Here is a 26,342-nt window from a genome sequence, read left to right as displayed (position 1 = left end):
TTCGAGTGACAACCTTCACATCATTTTTAAAGGTGCAGTTTGCCGCAATTACCATGAAATTCTGCGGCGCAACAACTGTTTGGGGTGCCATTAAAGGATACCCAAATGCATGTCACGCAGCGATCTGCCCGTGATTCCAAATCACAAAGTGTGAATGGAGCCTTATTAAACGTAAAGAAAACAAAGTCTCTTGTGTCAGTATTTTCCCCACGCAGGGGTTTCAGCTTCACAGAGCATTGCAAACAAACAGGTAGTGAAAAATACTAAGTCACCTGGCTCTCTTTAGCAGCATGGCTGCTCTCATCTGTAGTCTCCCAGACCACAGACTCTTTAGATCACTCTGCCTTAGTTATGGCACCTCACTTCATGGGCCCACTTCTGGCCTCTAGATATGGTTCTACAGACTCCCTCAAGTCCCCTGGACTAGCTAGTTGTCTGAGTTCTCTTAGTCCTGTGGTTAAGGAGTTTCTCCCACATGGAGTTCTGTCTCCCAAGTCGATCACATATCCTGGATGGAACGCACACCTATCTCTACACAAGGGCCTCGTTCTGCAAATGGGAGCCTTAAGCTATGGTCAAGCCTGGCTTATAACAAATAAGGATACCTGTGCACTCACATTGCCTGCAGGTCTTCAGCAAGACTCGGACACAGGATTGAAGGCTTTATCCCACCCAAGACGCTTTGAAGCCTTCAAGCTCCAGGATCCAATCTGGGATTACTATTCCTATATACATTTCCAAAGTGTCACAATGAAAATTTACTTTGTAATAATAATGTTTTTCCTTTATCCATGTACTGGATTTTTCACCTGGTCCCTTAAAGCCCAAGTGCAAACTTTTAAATAGGGGAAAATAAATCACTCAGCTTTCTGCATGCATTTGTGCTATATTCCAAAAAGTTTGCCTGCACACGAAACGATGCAAAGTCCTATGTGTTTTTCTGTCAATATAGTTTGCAGACAAAACATTTTTTTATGCAATCCTAAGCACTTCACTGCCAGAAAAGGCGATTGTCACATACCTTCCTCGTTCCTGCGCTGTCAAGCTTCCGCACGTCCCCTGGCACTTCAGGGTTTTTGGCTGGAAATTGTCCCCCCTTCCTGTTCCTGTGACAATTGTAAACTGTAGGATTCTTCTTTTTTTTTTTTTTTGTAGCAGAGACAATGGTCACCATAATAGATAGAAAGGATGAATCTCCCCAGAAGGCACTTAAACTACAATAAAAATCGGAAAAGGGTTTTTATAAAAAAACATAAACCCAAAAATGTTAAGGTGTTCATACATATTAAATGGTTTTTAACTATATGCTTGAAAGCAGCGGTCATCAAACCTGTCCTCAGGGCCCACTAACAGGCCAGGTTTTATGTATTACCTTGGGGAGATGCAGACTAGAATACTGAAATCACTGAGCAGCAAATGATATCTCCTGTGATGTATTCCAGTTATCTTGCAAACCTGGCCTGTTAGTGGACCCTGAGGACAGGGTTGATGACCACTGCTTTAAAGCACACCTGGCTGATGGGTTCCCCAGGGCACAGAGTCTAAACACCACCTAGTTTTCACCAGAGCTGCTGATGGTAGCCATGGGTTTTGCTGCATCCTGGTACCTGGTTGTGACCTGCAGGTTAATAAAGACATGAAAGGGGTTTTAACACTTCCATACTCTATCCCAAAAAGGGTTAGGGCTTACATACATTTTAAAGTGTTTCTAAAGATATGCTTTAAAACATACCTTTGTTCTTGTTTATATTTCACTATTAGCAGAAACCCAACACTATTGTATTGATTTTATTTAAACAGGCAAGAGTACCGGTAAAGTCTTTTACACTTACCTCAAGGGGTATATGTATCATAAGTTGAGGAAATCTGTTCTCAATAATAGAATAGTTCTACTTGACTCTGATTGACCACCAATTAGAAGTTGACTCTGCCAATTAGTCAGTACAGTGGGAGTAGCCGCTCCCACTAGCCACACGGTCTCCCTCAAATTTAATTATCAGTAATTGGTCTCACATTGAGCATCAGTCTTTATGCCAGAGTTATTTCGAATGTAGGATATAAATTGAAACTGTTCTTAGCTGGTGTAGTATGTCTAAAAAAGAAGTACCTGCAGAGTAGATGGAAGTCCTGAAGGTACAGCCCGAAACTGATTGCGGCTAAGACGAAGGTAAATTAGCTTCTTTAGTGGCTTAAAAGAAAGAGGGGAGACATTGCCATCATGAAAACCATTACCTTCCATCTCAAGATTGAGCAAATTGCTGAGGCCTATAAGAAATAAGGCACATATTAATAAATTAATAATAAATGGTGTGTCAGATTTAAGAAGAATATTATACATTTATGAGTAAGATCTACACTGAGAATGAGTACCACCTGCAGTAATCATCCAACACTTTCCCAAAACAGGCCTACTTTCTGCTTTCCATATGCATGAAGTTTGATGTTGAAATTATGTTATTGGCTAAAGCTGCACGCTCCTGAGATCAGTTAGTTCCCTTTTTCACCATTAATACAATTGTATGTTAAAGTGGAAGTAAACCCATTGATTTAAACAGTTAAAAAAAAGGCATGCCGGGAATGCTAACTGCACGTTGTCTGTGCTCTCAGCCAAACTATCAAACCATCCAATGGCTGGTGTCATAACAAATCACATAGCAGTTGAAGATTAAACAGAGGCAAAGATGGCAGCTTCCTTGGCTGAAAACGATAGGGGAGTTTACTTCCACTTTAAGCCTGACAAATGGACCTAACAAATACCAAAAGCTGGTATCTTTAGATGGTATCTACTGAGCTGGCCAGAACTACTTCTTAAGTGAGTCTTTTCCACATTTTCACACCTCCTATTGTGAAGAAGACTTTTTGTATGTGCAGGTTACATCTCTTTTCCTCCAGATGTAAAGAGTGCTCCCTTATCCTTTGTGATGACCTTAAAGTGAATAACCAAGTTCACTATATGGGCCATCTATGTATTTATACATGGTGATCATTTCTCCCTTTAATGACCTCTTATCAAGATTGAATACATCCTCCTTTCATCATAGCTGAGCTCCTCCATGCATCTTATCAGTATAGTTGCCTTTCTCTGCACTGTCCCCAGTTCTCTGATATAGTTTTTGTGAACTGGTGCCCAAAACTTGACTGCATCAAACGTTCAAACGTTCTGCAATAATTGATGACTAACACAGTACAGTACTAGTTTTATTATAAAAATATTGGGAAGAAAAATTTAATGTGCATTCGTTGTTTTTGGTATGGGGCTCTTGGTGCTGACAACTAGTGAAAACTCTATAGTTCACCTAAGGAAATCATACATTAAACATTTCTTAACACTAAACCCTTCATTACCTGAACACTTTAGAAACCTGGCTAAATCCCACCACCACCACAAAAAAAAAGAAAGAAAACTAAGAAAAATAAAGAAATCTGCCTAAAGTGAGCCATCAACACTTAACACCCCCATAACACTTAACCCATGACTTGATCTTTAACATTTGTCCTCTTCTCCAATACATAGAATGCATTAAGGTGAAAAACCATGCAGGTTTACAACCCCTTTAAAGCAATGCCTCTGATTTCTCATGCAGGGCAAAACAACAGGTTCCCCTAAGCGCAGTCCTCCCCAGTTCCACGTACTCATTTTCCTTTCATCACTCTTCTACTCTATTTGTGGTAAGAAAATAAATACCTAATATTTACTACTATGGGGGAGTATATGACTTACTCACTTTACTCCCAAGTGACACAGCTGTAGCTTCACAATTCACTCAGACACCCAGCAATGTCACATGGGAGTGGAGATTGACATGAATCATATATTCCTCATTTTTCTTTTACTTCCCTTAGTTGAATGTAGAGTTGGGGAAGCAAAATTAAGGTATACTCAGCTGGCAGTTAAAAAGAAACTAAATATTTAAGCTGTGTTAAAACAAAGGAAGACAGAGGGCAAAGGACTAGTCGCCAGCATTGCTTGTGATCTGCCTGCAGCTGATCTTTCCCCAATAGTGAGGTACCATGCATCCATTGCAAAGTTTGACATTTTGGTAGATGCAAGGTTTTGCTTCCTTATGTCAGAACCTCCCGCAAGGAGAACAGTGAACAGCACAGTAGGTACATAGTAAAGATTTGTACAGGGGCAAAATTATCTCTCTCTCTCTCTGGAGTCCATTTTGCTTGCTTTGTAAACTGCAGCTTGGCTTTGCATGCTATTATTAAGCTTTTGATCTACCAAAACACCCAGATTCTTCTCCACCATTGACTCCCCCAGTAGTACTCCTCCTAGTATGTAAGACGCATGCATGTTTCTAGCCCCCAAGTGCATAACTGTACATTTATCAACATTAAACCTCATTTTCCACACAGTTGCCCAATTAGACAATGTATTGAGGTCGGCTGGTAAATTGGAGACATCCTGTAAGGACGTTATTCAACTGCATAGCTTGGTGTCATCTGCAAAGACTAAAATTGTACTTTTAATCCCAGACCATATATCATTTATAAAGATATTAAAATGTAAGGGTCCCAATACTGAACCTTGGCATACACCACTGATAATCTAAGACCATTCAGGGTAAAAATCTTTTAGCCAGTTGTCTATTCATTTACAAACTTATTTTTCCAAGACTGTGTCAAATGCTTTTGCAAAATCTAAATATACTACATCCACAGGCACTCCCAGTGACTAGTCACCAGATCTTAATTCACTCCCCCCACAAACTTTTGCCACCATTCTTCGATTTATTCACCATGTCCTGTGCTGATATCTTGCTGATCTCATGCCAAAATCCTACAACACTGTGATGTCAATACCAATGCCAAAGAAATGTGGACTGGACATCTTAAAGCCAACCACCTCAAGGGTAGGATTTGTGTACCTACCATGAAGTAGTTCTCCAGTAGTTTCTTAGAGGACACATACACTCTACTCTTCCGCATGTGGGTATACTACTGCCGACAAAAATTATTTGACGGTATGCAAAAGAGAAAAGAAGCCAACTCTCCCATACACCTTCTCAAGAGCTCAGTTGGGCAAGCAGTTAAAACTGGAGAAAGAGAACAGCTTTCCCAAAGAAACAAATTGATAATGGCAACAGACCAACTGAAAACTACACCTATCAGATGGGAGGGAGCTGTCCTCTAATGAACTCTGGAAAAGGACTTTATGGTGAGTAAAAAAATCCTACTTATTTCAGCATTTATTGGATGACACAGTACTATAGTCTTCACCATTGGGGATGGAACATCAAGTAAAGAAGAGCACCCAACAGAACAGCACAAAGTGGGGTTATAGCTACTAGAGGGAACTGGTCCTTTTTTTTTTTATTTGCATAGTGACTAAACTTCCTATAGGTAACATTACACCCATGTGGTGAACACTGACCAAGATTGTCATGATTGTTTCATGCTCCATGTATTCAACCTGGCCCCTTTTTTTTAATCTTTATAGTGTCCAAACCCCCTATAGGTATGCCCACACATTGAAGATTAGAATGCTAGGTTGTGGCATGTCTTCTGTTGGATTTTTATATCTCTTAGAGGCTCTAATGTGCAAGCTTTGGAACCAGGAATTTCTAGACCCTTTTAGATCAGGGGTCTCAAACTGGTGGCCTTCCAAACTTTTGCAGAACTACAAGTCCCATCATGCCTCTGCTTGAGGGCGTCATGCTTGTAACTGTTAGCCTTGCAATGCCTCATGGGACTAGTTTTGCAACAGCTGGAGGGCCACCAGTTTGAAACCCCTGCTTTAGATGGTTGTGCCAATACACAATCATAATCGAAAAGAGATGATTGTGGTTGTTTCATGCTCCATTAGTTCATCCTAATGGCCTTGGGGAAGGAGGTGAAAGCTCACACTACTCCAGGGAAATCTTACAATGAAAGTCTTGGAGATATGAAACAGAAACTTTTGACTAAAACCACAGGAGCCACCCAAACTGGTACTGTATCTTAGTCTTGGGTGGCATGAGTTTGAAGTAGACATTTAAGGCACCATTTTTAGTTTTCACCTTTATGCTTTGAAGCTCCAGATGTGCTGATTACGGAGCCTGCCTCAGAAGATGGGCCAGTAGACAAAAAGCATATGTTTCAGCAACAACTATATTAAATGCTGTCATTTATTCTGTTTAGAAATCAAGTTTCATCAAAAGAGTTCTGTAAAAGGAACAATAAACTGTAGTCTGGAACATTTTCAGTACAGTCTGGATGTTGTGAAACGCATGATGTCACACACATGATAAATGACTCTGATATCTGACAAATGTCTTCAAGGCTCATAATAGTGTTGCACAATCACAGAAAAGACTTGGCAGCTCTAGATAGCCTCCAAGTAAAAGAAGGCTTTCCAAAAGGAGAATGGATCTCTGGGTAAGTGCCATTTTTGTAAGCAATAAAAGTAAAAACGTAAACAACAGCAGATTCTCAACCCAACAAAATGGAACAAAGTTAATCGCTGGACAACAAACCAAGAAAAAGACAACAATTATTGACTACAAGGGTGTAGTCCCTGATTCAGCAATCAGCGGTATACAAAAACAGATCTTTTAGAACAATGTCCATCTGATGAAGAAGGATCACTCCCCAAAAAGTGTATTTTTTTATTTAAAGTAAACCCCATTGTTATAATTTTTTTCAACTGAAAATAAAACAGATAAAACAGAAAATCCTCCTCTTGCACATCCTGGGAACCTCCTACAACATTTTGTTAGTTTTAGTTGCAATAAAAGTGCCCCTTTGATGAAGCGTGATTGAGTAAAGAACAAAAGAAATTATCACGCTTTACTATGCCTGAAATTAGTAAATTTTTCTGTTACGCTATATCTAAAGGATCCTAAGAGACTAACTCTAATCCTTAAAGTGGAAATTTACCTAAAAAAATTGTGAACAGGCAGGATTTTTAATCCAGAAGAGACGTGTTATGTCTCTTCTACATTAAAGTTACCTGCGTGTCCTCATTGTACACTGAGCTGCGCACGCACAGCTTGAGGTAAGAATTTCACCAATGTGCGGGAGTGACATCATCTTGGCCCAGTCAATGGAGACAGCCATGGATCGATACCCAGAAGCTGCTGGGTTGAAGATGTCAGCGGCCAACGGGAAGCTCCGGGGGACCACAGTACTGGAGAGAAGGTGATTATAGTTCTGCTTTAAATAAACTCCCACATAATAACAATTCATTTCAATTAAAAGCAGACCTTTACCTGAAAAAAATATACTCACCATCATCCCCTTACTCCCCCCACCCAGCCTCTTACAAAGAGCCTTTTTTTTCTTGGGAGCATGTATCTTTTTTGGGTTGAACTCACTGCCACTTACTCATCTCTCACCTTGGCAAGAATGTCACCAACCCCCCCCCCCCCCCCTCAACCTTCCCATGCCTGCATCTTCCTGGAATACACATTACACATCCCAGGATGCTACAGGACAAGTAAACCCATAGCCTGGATCTAACAGATTCATGGTTGTAAGAAGTCATCGCTGGTTCCCGAAACCAAGATCGCGGTGCAAAAGAAGCCCTTAAAAACTGGCTGTGTAGAAGACTGTGCTAGACTTCATGGGCTGGTAAGTATGTGTTTCCTAAAAGTCCGCAATTTTCCTATAGCTGGGAGAAGTTCCTCTTTAAAGTGCATGTCTAGCCAAACCTTGTTTCTTAGGTTTGGATAAAATGAGGAAGGGTTAAAACCCCTTTCATGATTTCCACTGCTATCTGATGCTCGGTTAGAGAGATTTCCCCCTAACTTGCTGTCCTGCTGACAACATTTTACCAGACAGGAAATAAAAGGATATGTAAAAGAATTGTGCTAAACCAGTGACACAAAATAATAAAAAAATCCACCACTGTAGAAGAAAAGCCGGCTGCAGTGGTAAGATTCACTCACAGATGGACTTTATATAATTTTTAAAATTACATTTTTCCTTGATATTTTTAACTTATTTTGCATGGGTGCTGGTGTTTGAATCAACACATGGACTCTCCGTTATTGGCTTTATTATTATTATTTTTGTGATGACTTTTTCACGTATGGTTTTCACTATATATCATATATATAGCACATGTATGTATAAGTTTGTGTTTTAATCATTTCTGTATTTATGGTATATAATATTGTATTTCTTTATTGATGACACAATTTGGGGTATTTTTCACATGATTTAATTATTTTGTGTTACTGGTTTAGTGCAATTCTTTTACATATACATTTACCCTTACTGTAGTCATGTTATACAGCAGAGTTGCAGCTTCCCATAGATCTCTATAGAAGATCTATTTTTTCAGTCATTTATGCACCTTGGGTGAAATTTTTCTGTAGTGCAGTTTCTTTTTTCTATAATTTAGGAAATAAAAGGAGTTCCCCAAAAGCAATGCAGATAGAAAAAAAATGTTTTTTCTTTTGTAGAGTAGGATTGGGCTAGAACCCCTGTCAGATTTATATTTCCAAAAAGACATCTAAAAGGCACTGGGATTACAATGCTTATTCAAGTGATCAAACATAAGAAAATGTTCCAAGTGGACTCTGGTAAGGCATCTTTCAAACAAAAGAGGCTTCCCTTGATAGATAGCCAGAAACAGCTCATGTATGGATATACAGGAAAATGCATCCGTTCAAAATATGAAAGAGTCCAATATGCTTTTAATTATTGATACATTGACCACATAAAAACATCCAGCACATTTCGGAGGCACTCCCCCTTTATCAGGGCTTAAAAATGTAACTAGGACTAAGGACTTAAAATAAACTATAACCAAATGGATCAATATTGGATCAGATACAGTATAAACTCTCCTTTTTTTACTTTATATGTGCACTGTGACCAGCTACAAATAGTTAGACCTAATTGCTGCTGATCACAGTGCACATATACAATAAAGTCAAAAAGGACAGTTTATATCCGATCCAATATAGATCCATTTAGTTATACATTTTGGTTTCCTTTCAAGTCCTAGTCTATTTTTGTAAGCCCTGATGGAGGGGCTGTGTTACTAGAAAATTATTGACAGGGGTTCTAATCCTTCCCCATGCCATCCAAAACTAGAAAAAAAAATTCTGTCTTGACATACATTTTAACTTTCTCCTAAAAGTAAGCCTAAACTTGAGCCACAAAATGAACACATGCTTTGTCCATGATAGGCAAAGTAACAAGTTCATGTTACTAAAAGACAAAAATTGGACAGATTGAGCGGACTTTCCGGTACCAGAAAAGGACCAACACTACATAATAATAATACTAAATCTCTTTATACAAAAAAGGTTATACAAAAAAATTTTGTACAATTAAATACAAAAAGAAACCAGAACTCCCATTATTAAGTTACTTGTTTGATATCATAATAAGACACTGTTAATAATAGGTCAAAGAGGACGACATTTCACTTTAATGCTTCCTCAGAACCGTATTTCTTTCACTATGGACAGAGATCCTATATAGAAAGAAATCTGAATGGAAAACATCACATAATATTCAGATGGTAAGTGCAGCATACCATTTTATCAATATGTTCCATATATATATATATATATATATATATATATATATATATATATATATATATATATATATACACACACACACACAGAGATACAATATGTAGTCACGTACAGTTGGAAGAAAGCCCTTAAGTAAAGGTGGCGTACCTGATGTCACCCACGAGGTGTCTCTCAAACAATGTCTTCTATAAATGGACAGATCAGCAAGGAAGTTGACCATTTGGTCATATCTGAAAAAAATCTATAAGTAAATAGTTCTAATAATTATGAAGCTTCCCAACAGGGATGTAAAGAGTAATGACTATAGTCAATGATTATGTTATAATACTTACTGGGTACAAAGCCCCAAGCAAAGAAGTGGAGAAGAGGAAGTCAACCACTAAATCTCATACTACAAAGTTCTTTCTGCCTAGTTTCTTGGCTGAGCCTTAAATGTGAAAACCAAGTCAGTATTGCAACTGCAAAATCCATTATTCTAACACTTTCATTAGCCAAAACAGACTAATACCTGCTTTAGTATATCACTGCCACCTCAATACCACTGAAGTTTTTTGAGCTCTATGCCAGTATTCACTACCACCTTAATACCACTGTAGTAGGTATTAGTCTGTTTGTGCCCAGTAAGTATTATATCATAATCATTGACTATAGTCATTGCTCTTTACATCCCTGTTGGGATGCTTCATAATTATTAGTATTATTTACTTATTATAGATTTTTTTCAAATAGAACCAAATGGTGAACTTCCTTGCTGATCAGTCCATTTATAGAAGACATTGTTTGTGAGCCACCTCTTGGATGACATCAGGCAAGCCACCATTTCTTAAGGGATTTCTTCCATCTGTAAGTGAATACACATTGTATCTCCATGTGTATATGTATATATATATATATATATATATATATATAGGAAAAATCTGACTATAATGTGATGTTTTCCCTTCTCATTTCTTTTCTATATAGGATTTCTGCCCATAATCAAAGAAATAAGGTCCTGAGGGAGCTTTAAATTGAAATGTCGTCCTCTTTGACCTATTATTAACAGAGATCTATTGTGATATAAAACAAGTACCTTAATAATGGGAGCTCTGGTTTCTTTTTGGTTTTAGTATTATTATGTAGAGTTGGTCCTTTTCTGGTACCAGTTAATTCTGCTCAATCTGTCCAACTTTTGCTATATCACTATATGGATGAGGTACCCCTTAGCATATCTATTTTCTACTCCTATGTTACTAAAAGACACTTAAAGCCCAACCCCCAAGCTGGACACAAAGCTCACCGCTGCTCTATCCACTGCCCCTTTTTATTGTTTAGTAGCCTTGCCTAGACATGTACCACCCCCCCCCCCCCCCACCCTGTTTAGTCAATGAGCACTATACATGGCCAGTGAAATGTACAGAACATATATTCTCTTTCTGATGTACTGCTTTATTAAGATCTGCCTTCTCATGAAGATGTTTTTTTTTTTTGCATATTTGACTCCTCACCCCGGAAGCTATGCCTGCTTAGTTCTCGCAGATTATTATCGTTAACTTTTAGTTCCTGGAGAGATGAAGGGAGTAAGGGGAGAGCCGTCAAGTGGTTACCATCCAAATTAAGCCGCTTTAACTTGGTTAAATTCTGAAAGACAAGAATTGACAATTTATGTTATAGTATTTGGCTGAAGAAGGTCATTAAAGCAGAGAAGACCTGCATTTCAACACTATGCAATAAAAATTCCTGAAAATGTAATGTAAAAATAACATGAAAGAAAACAGCACACTCTAAGCTCTAAGCAGAAAATAGCTTTATAAGCCATCACTGACCACTGTTGCTGCAGACACGGTGAAGTAACTCATCCCTAAATTATACAGAAGCACTAAAGTCTTTGTCTAAGGCAGCCTAGTTTTCCTTCCCCAATCCCAGAGACCATTCTATGTTATATTTAAGATTAGAAGGCTAGAAAACTGACAAGGATGGGGGGTAGCAGAGTGAACAGAGCTGCTGAAGAAATTTACTTCTGCTGTGAACTTTAAGGATGCGTTGCCCCACAGTATCTGTAGTTACAAGGTACAGTAAGGGCTTATTTCAAATCTATTCACTCCCTGTTAAAAAAAAATGTAAATAATGGAATATCAATAGTTCAAGTAGTTGAACTTGAAAACAATAAAAAAAACAGACACCAGTCGAATTCCAGACAATTTTTTTTTTAAATGTAGTCAGTTAAAGCCTAAGTTTAGTAAAAAAAAAATATAAATGGTGTTTTACAAGCTACCCGTTTTTTCTATCAGCCCCCTGCAGTTGGGAATTTTGCAGAGCAGTGTTGGCAGCTAGTGCACATGCTCAGGTTTTAGTGTATTTTCTACCCTGAGCATTTCCTCTCTATCACATCTGAGCAGCCCATGTGAACAAAAAGTCACACATGTGAGCATATACAATGCCCACATGTGTGACTGTGGGCATATATAATACCCACATGTGTAAATGACAGCCCGCTTCCTCCCTCCTCCATGCTGCCCACTAACCATCTAAACACAAAAAGGGTAGGGTGTTATATCTTGATGGAGGCTTCACCTCCCTGTTATTCTAAGACACAGGAGGGGCGTGACACAGGTTTTGAAACCCACCCACACCATGTTATTGCCAAAAAAATCTAAAAGATTTCATTTCAAATATATAGTTGTATGACATTTTTAAACAGTTTATTGATTTTAATTATTTATGTTTACTCTGTAATCCAAAGGCTGTTTTTTTTTTTGTTGTTTTTTTGGAATATGTGACCAGTAGCAGAGTACTAAAAGCGCCTCCTGCCCATGTTTCCCTACAGACAGGCTGGGAGAGAGCTTGGTCATGTAACAGTTGTTATTGAAAAAAGGTACTTAGATGTTTTTTTTTTTTTTTTAAATAGAGTCATCATCTACATACAGAAAGAGGAGGTATAAAGTAAATTAATCAGTGTGTGTTTTGAAACATTTTATTACCAATGTTGTGTTCCTTGTGTTGCTGGCTCCTTGTTTAGTTGAAATCTTCATCCTCCAACCTCCCTGCCCCCACTGCCACAATCTCCTGGTGCCGCCAGGGTTAATAGAGCTGAGGGACCTGTTCCAGGCACATAACAGGAGTGCCTGACTATACCTGCTTTTCACCCACCTCCCCCATTCATAGAAGCCATACTATAGCTTTTATGAAAGAAAAACAATTAATCTTTGGATAGAGGACAGATGAAAGTTCAGCCTCCTCCATTCAGAAATAGTTTTTAATTCATATAAGCTATAGCACAGCTTCTATGAATGGAGGAGGTAGGCAGAAAGGGCAGGCATAGTCGGGCACTCCTGATATGTGCCTGGAACAGGTCCCTCGGCTCTATTAACCCTGGTGGCACCAGAAGAACTGCACACTAGTTAAAAAGGAGCTCCACCCACTAAGGAAAGTTCCTCTTTTTCCCCGCTCCCACGTCCACTCAGATCACTAGGAAATTCTAGCAGAAGTTCTCCATCCCCACAGTCTTCTGGGACAAGATGCTGGGACCAGGGAGGCATGTCGAGGAGGAGTGGGATGTGAAAAGAGAGAAGAAAAAAAGGGGGGGTGGCCTGCCATGCCGCCAGTGGATCAAAGGTGGGAGCCTATGGAATAAGCACATTCAAGGAGAGCGTTTGTGTTTATATAGGTTTGAGTCTTTAAACAGGAATCATCTTGTCCAGGTGGATAAATACAAGGACATGGCTTCTTTGGTCGTTTTTAGCAGTTGTTCCATCTCTCCCACCTCATTGATATGGTGAAACCAGTCAGAAAGTTTTGGGGTGCCAGTTGATCTCTAGAATCTGGGAAAAGGTGTTTTGGCGGCATTCAATAAGTGAATGGTAAGGGATTGTTTATATTTAGAAGGGGACATGTCTGTATGATGTAAAAGTAAATTGGCTAGTTCAAAAGGTAGCTCCTGGTCTGTTATCTGTTTGATCGTTGAATGTATATCCGTCCAGCAAGGGTAAATCCGAGGACAGGACCACTAAATTTGTATAAGTCTTCCTTTATCAGATTGCCATCAAACATCCAGTACCATGGGGAAAATAGTATGGAGACACATCGGGCTGCGGTACCATCGACTGCGACGTTAATCATTAAATTTTCTGGTTATATCTTTAGGTTTGCAATTTATGGTTTGCTGTTCAAATGACACACCAATTGTCTTGTGGCTCAAACAGCTAATAAGGTCTCTTGACAGCTAAAAGGCCACATAAAATACAGATGATGTCCTTTCTTGATATGCCTGCTAACACTCTGTTTTTTGGATGGGTCACACAAACTCTCCTAGTTGCTCAGCATGTAAGATGATTGTTCTACAAACTCCAGGTCATGGGTTAGAATCCATGATGCTTCCAATTGGGCTTATTCCCATGAGTTTAAGTGTCTGTGGTGTAATAGTTACAGCATGTAGGTCTAGATTTAGATGGTGGTATGATATGCTCTGTGATGCAATATATGTAGCAGAGGCCATTACTAGATTTGGTGGCTGGTTGCAGTTGGTATAGTAGGTAATGGTGACTGCAGATGCATTGCAGATGAGGCTAGTGTTGTGGGTGAGGATGGGCAACTAAAGGTGGTGGTGTGAACCAGATCATGGTGGTCCTGTAGGTAAGGAGAACCAGAGGGGGGTCAAGTACAAATGGTGTTATAAGTGTGGCAACAGTCATTGGGGTGGCAGTCAAATACAAGTGGCACTGTGGATAAGGGTGACCGGAGATTCCCAGGAAGTGGTGCTATAGGCGAGGGGGGCAGGTACAGGTAGTGTTGTGGTTATGGGTAGATTGTTGGGTAAATATGACCAGTTAGACGTAGTGCTGTGTGTAAGGGTAGCAGCATGGTGGAGGTGATGTGGGTAACATTCGCCAGAAGGGGTGATATTGTAGGTTAGGGCCACTGAGCCATAGAAGGTACAGATATTAAATATCCACTGAAGAAATTAGTTGGCTCTAATATATTTTATTTTATTTTGGAAGGGAAGGTAGGGTGATTTACCTTCACTTACTGTATAGCCAAAACGGTTAGTGAGGAAATTCCTACAAATTAAGCAATTTACCGTTGATGATAACGGTAAACAAGACAAAGAGAGAGGATGACGGTGGCACAGACAACAATAACAACTGACGGGTGTTCTAATCCATCTCCACTCTATCCAAAACAAGGAAAAAAAAAGTTTTTGCCTTTAGTTATACTTTCATCCTTATACCATGTATCCCTAATTCTGAAGGGTTGACAACAGTTTGACATTTTTTGAGCAACTCTCCTATTGAAAATGTCCTACTGAATTTATTTTGAATGACCTTTTATTTCATTTTAGAAAATGGTTTTTATGTTTGAAAATCACATTTTCAAATCCAGGGTACCGCTATGGGCAGCTCCACTGTGCCATCTTTGCGAACGTGCTTGTTGGTTATCTAAAGGAGACTTGTATGTACCCTTCACAGCAGTTTGACACACATGTGAAAACATGTATTGTTGTCCTTTAAGCCTTATCAAAAAAACATTCTGTCAAACAGTATTTTTTTTTTGCATTGGTATGTGGCCTCCAGGGCAGTGCCCAGCTTCCAATGCCCTTTGTATGACAATGATAATCACTTGCTTATTAGCCATGGAAATGGCTTTGTTTGCAAACAGAACAAAGCTGGCTGGACAATGTCATTTAGCAGCAAATAGTATTTTTTGCTTTAGTACATTCTACAGGCATACCACTTCACAGGCATGCTTAGAGCAAGTGTGTTATTTTAAGGAATTGTGCATTTTAAATGCTTAAATTTAAGTCTTATTAAAAGAGCTGCTTGCAGTTGAATGTCTTTTTTTTTTTTTGCATTGGTATACAACCTTCTTACAGTACACAGTCCAGTTCACAATTTATGGATTTTTGGCACGTTTTCTGAATATGGCAGTGAATCAAACCCAAGGAGAATCACCCATTACTACTGAGAGGACTAATTGTTTATTTTAGCCACTCCACCCCCAGACTTGGCATGAGGTATGATCCTGTTACCATAATACTAATGTGTTGATATATGATTCAATTAATTTCCTCATTCAGCCTGTGGGGCTGAATGAGAGAAATCTACAAGTCTATGGCTAGAATTAGCCCAGCCCAATGGCCTCCAAACTGGGACCATTTGCTTTGATTTATCTTGGGACACTATCCCTCCCATTTACACCAATAAATAGGCATAATGCATGCCACAAATGTCAACAGTGAGGCACTTCCTTACCACGACACCAACAATAGGGCACTATTCCTCCCATGGACACCAACAATGGGTCACTATTCCTGCCATGGATGCCAACAATGGGGCACTATTCCTCCCACTGACACCAGCAATGGGGAACTATTCCTCCCATGGACACCAATGATGGGGCACTATTCCTCCCACTAAAACCAGTGATGGGCCACTATTCCTCCCACTGATGCAAACAATGGGCCGCTATTCCTCCCACTGACACCAACATCCGGGCATTATTCCTCCCTTGTTATGAGTAAGCTCGAGCGATTCGAGTGAAACACGTCAACATATCTGTACCCTGTGTATTGTCTGGCTGGATTCCAATAAATATTTTCAAAGAATTTGAGAATTTGAATGTCTGTGTTGTGCCACAATTTCCTGTATTCCATTATTCCTCCCTGTTATACTAAAGACGAGGCAATGTTGATTCCCATTGATGCCAGGACTATTTCTACCACTGACTACAGTCTGGCCCCCCAACTTAAGCCTAAAGGACAGTAAACTGGCCCTTGTTTTAGAAAGTTTGGAGAACCCTGATCTAGCCTGTACAGGAGGGGGGCAAAGTAAGACAGCTGGCCTATGAGAACAGAAAGTGAAAATCAGAGACTGCTGCATACAGCTACCATAGATATACCCCTGATGGAAATAATAAATAAATTTCACAACATAACTGGGCATAAGAAATATTATTATAACTGTATTGATGATCTGCTGCTAACCCAATAAAGTGAAAATGGACTTTTGAATCGGGGAGGAGTGGGCTGGAGATAAGTGGGCATTTTCCCCTTGGGTAATTATTATTCATGAAATATGTTGGGTTGGTGGCCCTGAGTGTAGATACACTCAAATCCAATTCCTTTTGCAGATCTTGGATGTCATGTGTCAAAATGGTGGGCGCTGCAAAGGAAGCTGATCCTGGAAGATGTAAAAAAGTGTGGTTATAATAAACTACATCCTTAACCACTTCAAGGCCACAATATGTATATATAGTTTGAGGCTTTGAAATGGTTTACTAGAGTTATGGCTGAAGATATCAGCCAAAACCCCCGTATAATTTTTTTACAGCCGACGACTTTCTCATGAAAGCATCAGAGTGGGTAATGAGCCACTGGAACGCCTTTAGAAGCGGCGAAAGGAGACATTCAACACTCGCCAGTGTCTCTCGGGCGAACTGGCAAAACGATAAGTAATCTGGCTGCTCCCACCTGCTCATTTTTGATCTATGGCCTTGGAGGGAGGTTGGAAGTAATTTTTTAAAATTTTCTTTTGCTTTTAAAGTTAAAGAAGAGATTTGAGGTCTTCTTGACCCCAGATCTCTCCAAAAAGAGGACTTATCATGCTTATTTCTATTACAAGGGATGTTTACATAAAAGGAATAAAAGTGATCCAAAAAAAATTAAAAGGGACAATGTTTTTTAAAGCACCCCCATCCCTCCATGCTTGCTCGGTATTTGCACCACACATGTGAGGTATCTCCATAAACGTTAGAGCGAGAGCAATAATTCTAGCGATAGACCTCCTCTGTAACTCTAAACATGTAACCTGTAAGAATTGTGTCGCCAAGGAGAATTAGTTTGTCACAATTCCACGAGCGTGCTATATTTTAAAGCATGACATGTTAGGTATTTATTTACTCGGTGTAACATCATCTTTCACATTTTGCAAAAACGTTGGGGTATATACAGTATTGTTTTTCTTTTCTTTTTTTATTAAAGTGTATTTTTTCCAAAATAATTGCATTTTGCAAAACTGTTGTACAAATACTGTGTGATAAAAAAATTGCACCGATCACCATTTTATTCCCTAATAAAATATAATGTATAATGTTTAGGGGTTATAAGTAATTTTCTAGCAAAAAATACTGATTTAAAACTTGTAAACAATAAGTTCCAGAAAAAGCCTAGTCTTTAAGTAGTGGAACACCCACCTTTTATCATAGTGTATTGTATATCATACAGAACCAATTTGTCCCTACCATGAAAGAGAGGTGCGAAGCAAAAAAAAATTGAAATAGGCAAAGGACAGGCATAACTGGGCTAGCAGGGTAGTACAGCAGTCAGGGGGTTGATGGTAGTATGGTCATTAGTTATTCTTATGCCGCGTACACACGATCAAACTATCAGCTTTGCAATAAATGATTTTGAAACCTTGTGTTGTGTTTTATTTACATTTTTTTCACATGTGAATGGGTAGGGGGGCATTGTACCCCATACTCATTCACATAGAGTGGGGGGCCTGTATCTGGGGCCCTCTTATTAAAGGGGGCTCCCGGATTCCGATAAGCCCCCCGCCCACAGACCCCGACAACCAATGGCCAGGGTTGTCGGGAAGAGGCCCTTGTCCTCATCAACATGGGGACAAGGTGCTTTGGGGTGAAGGGGCGCACGGCCCCCCTCCCCCAAAGCACCCCCCCATGTTGAGGGCACGCAGCCTGGTACAGCTCAAGAGGGAGGGGGCACTCGCTCGTCCCCACCCCCTTTTTCTGACCGGCCGGGCTGCCTGCTCGGATAAGGGTCTTATATGGACCTCGGGGGGGACCCCCCACACCGTTTTTTCGGCATAGGGCTTCCCCTTTAAGTCCATACCAGGTGACGGGGACAGTGACGTGTCAATCTTGCCGCGAAGGCGGCAACATTGACTTCCTTCGCTAGTCCCGGCTACCTGGAGTCGCGTTCAAAATGAATGGACTTACCTCCGTGTGTGGGTAAGTACTTTCATTTTCAAAAGTACGGCGGACTCACGCCATAGTCCGGCGGTGTGTGTGTGGGCAGGTCCGCTCACTCAGAAAGTTCGGCGGACCTCCGCTTCAAAGTCCGGCGGTTTGTCCGCCGGGCTAAGTCTGCCGGACAGTCTGATCGTGTGTACGTGGCATAAGGGGCATTTATTGGTGGAGATTATGCTAGGGAGGGGTAATTGTTGTGGAGGTGGGGTCGTGAAGTCTGAAGGGCACTTTGAGGCAAACGGATGACAAAGAAGCTTCCCACCCTCCCGCCCTGTGGATGTTGAATTTGTTGGGTGGTTTTAGTGGTTTGGTGGTAGGGGTCCTTGGAGGCGTCCAATTTTTTTTTTTTATAAGGAATGTTGATACAGTATGTTGTTTATTGTAAATAAATGGCCACTACAGGACATTTTACTCCAAAGGGGTGTCAGTGGTATCATTATAGTGTTAATTGGTAAGTGGGGTTCTCTGGGCTGTAGAGGTCTATGGAAACCCAATTGGCATGACCTCTGTTATGCCTTAGTCAAGGGCTAGTTGGTTATGTTTACCCCCAGACCAAAGGATCCCAGTCCTCCCCTGCCAATGACACTTGCATCAAAACACATAAACACAAAGTAGGTATCACACAATCATATGAATTAGGTTTGCTAATAATTTTTCAATTCTATTTTCTGTCTTATTTTTCACATATTGGTGATTGAATGTTGCTCTATATATATTATAGTTTACTCCCCTTAAGTATTACATTCATATAACATGTCAGTGATAGGTCAGCAATCAAGAAGATGTTCTTACTTTGAAAACATCAAAAGCCAAGCCAGAGTCATCAAGTTTGTTCTTGCTCAGATCCAGCCACTCTAAGTTAGGTAGGCCTGCAAATGCTCTAGCAGGAAGCTTGGAAATCTCATTTTCTGTTGGGGACGAAACAAACATTTCAGCAAATATGAAGTTAAAGACATATTCTATTATTACATCATGCCTTAAGTGATATATGTATAACATAGAGGTTGTTCTACCATTGTTCTTGTAAATTCAAATGCAGGAGGTTACCAGTTTCTGAAGTTTATGTAGTAAATGGTCAGAATAAATGAAATATATGGTTATACTAGCAGTCAGGTACTAAAGTATGTAGTACATATAAATAGGCAATTATACAATGTACACAAGGTAGCCATTACATTGTCTGTTTAAGATGGTTCACTATATAGGTTGCTATCAGTACAATGTATAGGCATTGGGTGTTGCAGAGGTAGTTTTAGAGGGAGTCAAAAGACATCTCTTGTGGATTGAAAATGGAAATTTGAAAAGGGGAGGATTACTGCCACTGACCAGCAATTTGGAGAGGATTACTGCCAGTGATGCTTTGTTCTGAGGTTTATGTGAGTCTGAGAAACTGTCACTTGTGACACAGTAACTAAAGATTATTTTGTGGGACTGTGGCATATTGTACGTGTGCAGTAAATAATCCAAGTAGGCTCAGACTATTTTAACTATGCCCTTTTAAGCCATGCCCAATATTCAATGCAATGTAGCCACACCCATGTACACTGCATGTCCTCTGTCCCTCTTTCTCAAGTTCTAAAGCTGGGAAATATGCAAAAAGGCTGCACTCAGGTTCCCAGTGCCACTGCAAAACTGTTTGTGAGCAAATGTTTAAGATCTAAATCTATGCATGAAAAGTGGGAGCAAATTATTATTGGTGTTGGCAGAATGTATAGGATTAGCATCAGTAGTTTAAAAAGTCACTCTATCACTTTCCAGGAGCAAAGCTAACTATGTCAGAACTTAAGTTTAGTATATGACAAACATATGTCTCTATGGTACCTAGACTGGCCATTTAGATATTGGCTGCTGCATATTAAAAGGGCATCATTTCCTTTGACCCTGAGCAAGATAATCAGTACATCCTTTTGGACTGACATCAGAGGCAGCTTTGGCCATCTTTAGCTTATAATGTGCTGAGCTGCAGGCTCAGGAAATAACATGAGTAATCTTTGGACAAACAATACTTTCTTGCTCGCTTTGATAGAATTTATCTGTGTCAGAGTTCGTGACACAAATATGTTTTTTTTTTTTTTTTTTTTTTAGTTAGCAAAATAATTAAGTGCTATTCCTATTTAAAACAGCCATTTAAAAAAAGAATTAAGACCATTAAAAATTATCTTTTTCGAGGGCCTTTTATTCTCAGCACTGTGGCTTTTATTAGCAAGACCAGCCCTTCTCAACCACAGTTCTGTGGGTTCTTTTGCAGATTGCTAGAGGTTCCTTGAGCTGTGACAGGTTAATATCCTGCCCGACGGTGCCTACATAGTAGTGGCAAGAATATCACTTGGCTTTGCTGGTGGTATGGAATCGGTAATCATTATTGCAAGGGGACAGTGCCTTGACCACCAATGTAAGGAACAGTCTTTCCACTGACCACAAATGTAAGGGAGCACTCTACCTAACTGACCACCAGTGTAAGGGTTTTTTTCTTCAGTTACCTCCAGTGTAAGGGGGGTTTTCTCCTGATGACCACCAAAGTAAAGGGGTACTTCTTCACTGGCCTCCAATGTAACAGGGACTCTCTCCTACAGAACACTAATGCAAAGATTTTTTTCACTGACCATCAGTGTAAGGGGGCTCTTCTCCTACTGGCTTTCAATGAAGAGGGGTTCTAAACTGACCACCAACGTAAGGGGGAGCTACACTTTCATACCACCAATGTAAAGGGGTTCTTTATTGACCACCAATTTAGGCGGTATTTTCTTCACTGACCACTATTTTAAGGGGTCTCTAATCCTACTGATCATCAATGTAAAAGGGTTCTTCTTAAATGACAACCAATGTAAAGGGGACCTACTGCTTCTTAACACCAATTTAAAGGAGAAATTGGGTATTCATATATCTATAGTATAGACCCCTTCAGTAAAAGACAATAACGTTTCCCAGGCCATCTGTGCTCATTAGCTGAGAACATTACCCAGCATATCAAGGCTATTGTATCTGTGCAATAGCCAGGAAATTAGTATTTTCAGAACCAGAGTTGAGCAGTGGCAGTCACCATATTTATCAGTACAGGTTTCCTATGTGTACTATATCTTAGTGTCTGCCTAGTGCAAATGTGTAACAGGAGTCAAGCACATATCGCCTGTGGTTTATAGAAGATGGCCATATAGTTAAGGCAAAGCCTTCTATAGGTACCAGTCATGCAATGATAGAATAAGACTTCTTTTCTAGGTGCTTTTGCATAAGCACCTCATGCTGCAATTCTCCAGACTCTTGGACCCCCTTGGTATACTTGACTCTACGTGCTTGCCTTCACCAAAGAGCGTACATCACTAGGCCTTCAAATTATTAGTCTGCTTTAGCGGCTGACATCACATGCAAGATGGGGGTGCCCAGCAGCAGTCTTGGGGCTTTTGGATGTAAACAAAAGGATGGCTTTTACAGGTAAATAATAAAATATGTTAAATTCATATACATCTTCTGGAAACATTTTTTGTGGCAATGAGTAGTCTGGCAATGTTGTCTCGTTATGAGCATCTCTTTATCCACTTGAAGACAAAGTGCTGTTCTGAAACCGTACTGGAACAGTGGCTGTTTGTGCCAGCCCCCACATCAAAATGACCCTAGGAGTTATCGTCTTCCTATTGATCCTGATTAACATAGAAGCTGGAACGTCTGTCAAGTCCTAGAGATAATGTAATCGGCCCCTGGGTCTCAGATCCTGCTATAGACACCTCCTTAAGGCTGGATTCACACCTATGCAGTTTTAGTTCTTTTTGCATTTTGCATATTTGCACTGCAGTCCATTTAACATGGTTTCCTATGGAACACGTTCTGTAGTGCAAATCTGCAAAATGCAAAAAGCACAAAAAATGCATAGGTGTAAATCCAGCCTAAAAGCAGGACAAGATCTAGGCTTTCTGATCTGTGGGTGCATAATATCAAAACACTTTTATTTTATGCTTGTGGCAATGTGTATTGCAGTGAATGGTAGGTATGGCAAGATTGAATATAACGGTGTGGGGTGACTTAAAGGGGATCATTAAACAAAGCCTGTGCCTATTCCCTGAGGTATTTACACACTCTAAGCCCTTGTACACATGGTCGGACATTCTGATAACAAAATTTGTCCGAAATTTTGTCCGAAACTTGTGTTGCGTACACATGGCCGGACAAAGTTGTCGGAAAATCCGATTTTACGTAACGTGATGACGTTATTTCGTTACGACGGGACTACGTTCAGGCTAGTAGCCAATAGCTTTGCTCTAGGAATTTGATCTGAGCATGCGTGGCACTTTGTCCGATCGGAATTCTCTACACACAATCGGACAAAGTCCGATCGGATCATGTTGTCGGAAAGTTTTATAGCCCAGCTCTAAAACTTTGTCCGTCGGATATTCCGACGAAAACAGTCCGATGGAGCCCACACACAGTTGGATTATCCGACAACACGGTCCGATCAGATATTTTCCGTTGGAATGTCCGACCATGTGTACAAGGGCTAAGACCCCTTTTACACCAACTCTACAAGAAAAACACAAGCGCTTTTCACACCAGTGCGCTATGAGTTCTGCATGTTGCTTCAGGCTGAACTCTGCACTGACAGCAACTGCTGTGCTTCATCTGTGCTGTGCTTCAGTTCCTCATTATAGGGTCCACTCTGCTGATGCCACTGGCCCTGGGGGGGGCAAAACCAAAATCTCTGGGGGGGCATAGCCCACCCCAGCAGCCCCCTAGATCCTGCCCTGCTTAGAAATGCTCTGGCAACGTACAGTATGTGCATTGCTTCAGATGAAGTGATGTCACCAGTGAAGTCATGGAATTTCCTGTTGGTACAAAAGTTCAAGCAACACTAAAGCAGCTATGTACCGCCTCCCCTTACAGCTAGCAATAATTTACTATGAGTGGTGATATGTTGCTGTAGAGCTGCATGAGCTGGATCAGGTCTCCTAAGGTCTTGAAAATACAAAAACTAAATCCCATTCATGAAGGTGTTTTTAAACTCCCCCCCCCCCCCCCCCCCCAAAAAAAACATTTTTTTGGTATTTATAAACCTCCAGAAAACAAGTAAAGGAAGTTTCGTACAAGAAAGTACACAATTTTTTGCCGCATGGGTCCAAGTTGGCAAAGAGATTATAGTGTGAAAATGTGGTATGCAAAAATGTTATATTTTGGAATCCACAGTTAAGACTGCCTCTTTGAAACAGCTAACTACCATAAAAATGTTCTGAGGAGCAGATGGGTTCCATATGATATTGTAATATTCTAAATGGGTGACCTTAGGAAAGAAAAATAATCTTCAGTGTTCAGCAACAGTTTTAAATCATTTCCCTACTCATACAAAGATAGCAGCACCATGGTTTATACTGCTCTCCCCCAAAATAATGTAAAGTGGACCTTTACAGGGTGGGCTGTGGCACACTTACTTTCTAGTGCGCCCTCCTCCAGCTATGGGACATCCGTGTTCCCCCTTCCCACACTATGCCACTGACATTGTCTCCCAGGATTCTTCTAGGTCTGTCATCTTCTGGGTCTGCTAATCGGCAGCCTCTGATGATGTAGCTCCTGCCACTACTGTATGTGCTGGAGCTACTTCGTTTGGGCACCCAGCTAAATTCTCTGCATCCTATTGATCCCGAAAAAGTGCCCAGACTGTACACTGGGATGTGCATCTGCCACAGGCAGTGTACAAGAAATATAAAATTCCTAGGATCGGTAGAAGGCTTAATACCTACCATGCCTTCCTGACACCAAGAATGGGATTATGTAACCAGAACAGAGTGGTTCCACAATTTTCACACCTCTCATCCCAATCAACATCTGCCTATTCCATGGTGATTGGATTAAAGTGTCTAGCTACCTATGTGGATATGAATGCTGGGATATTTTTCTGATGCTCATTAGAACTGAAGAACTCACATAAGCTATGAGACATCTTCAAAATACCAGAACAAGTCCAGTTGAAAGTAACTTACTCAGCCTTTCTGAACCTTTTTACCTCAGAGGAACCCTTGACATCATTTTTAGATCTCATACAAGCCCTGATAAAACCAATTCACCAGAGTTTAGTGGGATGAATACCCTTTACATTGGAGGTCAGTGGAAAGAATGTCTCTCTTAGGCCGCGTACACATGGGCGGACTGTCTGCCCAACTAAGTCCGTCAGACAATCCGACAGACAGTCTGTCCTACTTTCGAATGAACGGACTTGACCACACACGATGAACAGACAGTCCGCCGAAAGCTTGCGCGATGACGTGTACAGCACGTACGACGGGACTAGAAATACGACGTCCAATACACTGCAATGCAACCTTTTCGCCGTGTAAATCCTTTCTGAGCATGCGCCATACTTAGTCCGTCAAACTAGCCTACTCACGAGCGGACTGTCCGCTGAAACCAAGTTTGGACGGATAATATTACGGAAATTCCGAAAGACTTAGTCCGCCAGACTGTCCGCTGAAAAAGTCCGCTGAAGCCCACACACGAGCGGATTGTCCGCTGAAACACGTTTCAGCGGACCAAGTCCGTCAGACAGTCCGCCCGTGTGTACGCGGCCTTACAATGGTGGTCAGAATGTCCTCCTTAGAGCTAACTTAAAAAGATCACTGACTCTGTTAAGTGGTGTTGCCCACATCATAGAGGCACCATCAGAGTGGAGGTCAATTGCTTACAGCTCAAGGAACCCCTAGCAACTTTTGAAGGAACCCTGGTTGAGAATGACTACTATTACTAGATGTACTGATTATTGCATCTGTTGTTGGATACACCATTTAGAAAAACCAGCATAACTTAAAAGAGAAGTATGGGATTTTTTTACATTTTAGAAACCTACTTACCTAGGTGGATGCAGCATTGTTCCACTGTCTGCTCTGCCCCCTCCCCCACACACTGGAGCGCTGAGCTATGGAGGGAGCCGAAGTTGCCAGCTCAGGCTTTCAACAGCTTGAGAGGCTGAGCCGGGTGCCGGTCCAGGCATTTCTGAAAATTACACAACTCTGCCACACAGCACAGCCAGGTGGACGATACCACTCTTATAAATAAAAAGTGAAAAAGAAACAGCAGACCTGTGAGGTTTTTCCTCTGCTCACTTTGCTGTCTCCTTTTAAAACCATGTTCCTTGTTAACACATTTGCATGCAGCTCACCCTGCTGGCTCCCAGCCCTACCCCTACCACTTCCTGTCCAGGTACCGCTGTTGCAAGGTGGTTCTGTAATCATTTATTCATCATTGAATGTACTGTATAAATACAAGCAATGTAAATACCTAAATTTGGTCTGGTATCAACCTATTGCAGTCTCTGTTTAGCAGTTGGAGTGAGAGGGAAGAAGCAGGAAAAGGAGCCAATCAGTTCATGTGCTGCCAAGAAGAATATAAACTCATCACTGTTCTGCTTTTCTCTTAAATGTACAGTCTAGTGGTGACCGGTGCTCCATATTTTTGGGCGTGGCAAACAAACCACCCGGCTGGCCCCCATCATCACCGGTCGGTTGGCCAGTCAATACCCCACACCCCCCTTTTGCTGGGTCATTGGTCAATCCCCCTGCTCGCACGTCCATCCGCCAGCCCCGCATTTACCTCATCCAGGTCCCAGGCAACTTCGGTGGCTTCCTCCCTGCTTCTGCTCTGGCCAGGACTCAATTCCTGATTGGCATGGAGGAGAAGCAGCAAGATTATTATTAATTTGTTATTGTCACACAACTGAGTGGGCTTCGGGCGCAGTGCTCTGTGTCCTGAGCCCACCCTTTTTTGCAGCCAATTAGAGCTCCAGCCTCTAATCGTGCTTCAAAAAAACAAAACAAAAAAACATTTAATTACAGGGGTTTTAGGGTTGGAAGGCGGCGCCCCTGCGCCCTGCACAAACGGCTGCCACTGGTACAGTCACAGTCTGGGGTGTGTTTAGGAGGACCTGGGCTC

At 40.9% G+C, this 26,342-nt stretch overlaps 1 protein-coding gene across 1 annotated transcript in view; it reads right to left on the bottom strand.

Annotated features, from left to right (window-relative positions):
• ECM2 (extracellular matrix protein 2) overlaps positions 1-26,342 on the bottom strand; it is an 85,608-nt gene that overhangs the window by 22,040 nt on the left and 37,226 nt on the right. The window contains exons 5-7 of the mRNA XM_077478860.1: positions 19,233-19,348; positions 10,967-11,099; positions 2,108-2,265 (exon numbers count right to left, since the gene is read on the bottom strand). Coding sequence (XP_077334986.1) covers positions 2,108-2,265; positions 10,967-11,099; positions 19,233-19,348 — 407 coding nt within the window. The remainder of the gene's footprint in view (positions 1-2,107; positions 2,266-10,966; positions 11,100-19,232; positions 19,349-26,342) is intronic.

Source organism: Lithobates pipiens, unplaced genomic scaffold (genome assembly GCF_037356315.1).
Source record: "Lithobates pipiens isolate NorthernLeopardFrog02 unplaced genomic scaffold, aLitPip1_a1.2 Scaffold_1, whole genome shotgun sequence".
Lineage (NCBI taxonomy): Eukaryota > Metazoa > Chordata > Amphibia > Anura > Ranidae > Lithobates > Lithobates pipiens.
Note: the sequence above shows the minus strand (reverse complement) of the source record. Positions and strands in the feature narration are given on the sequence as shown.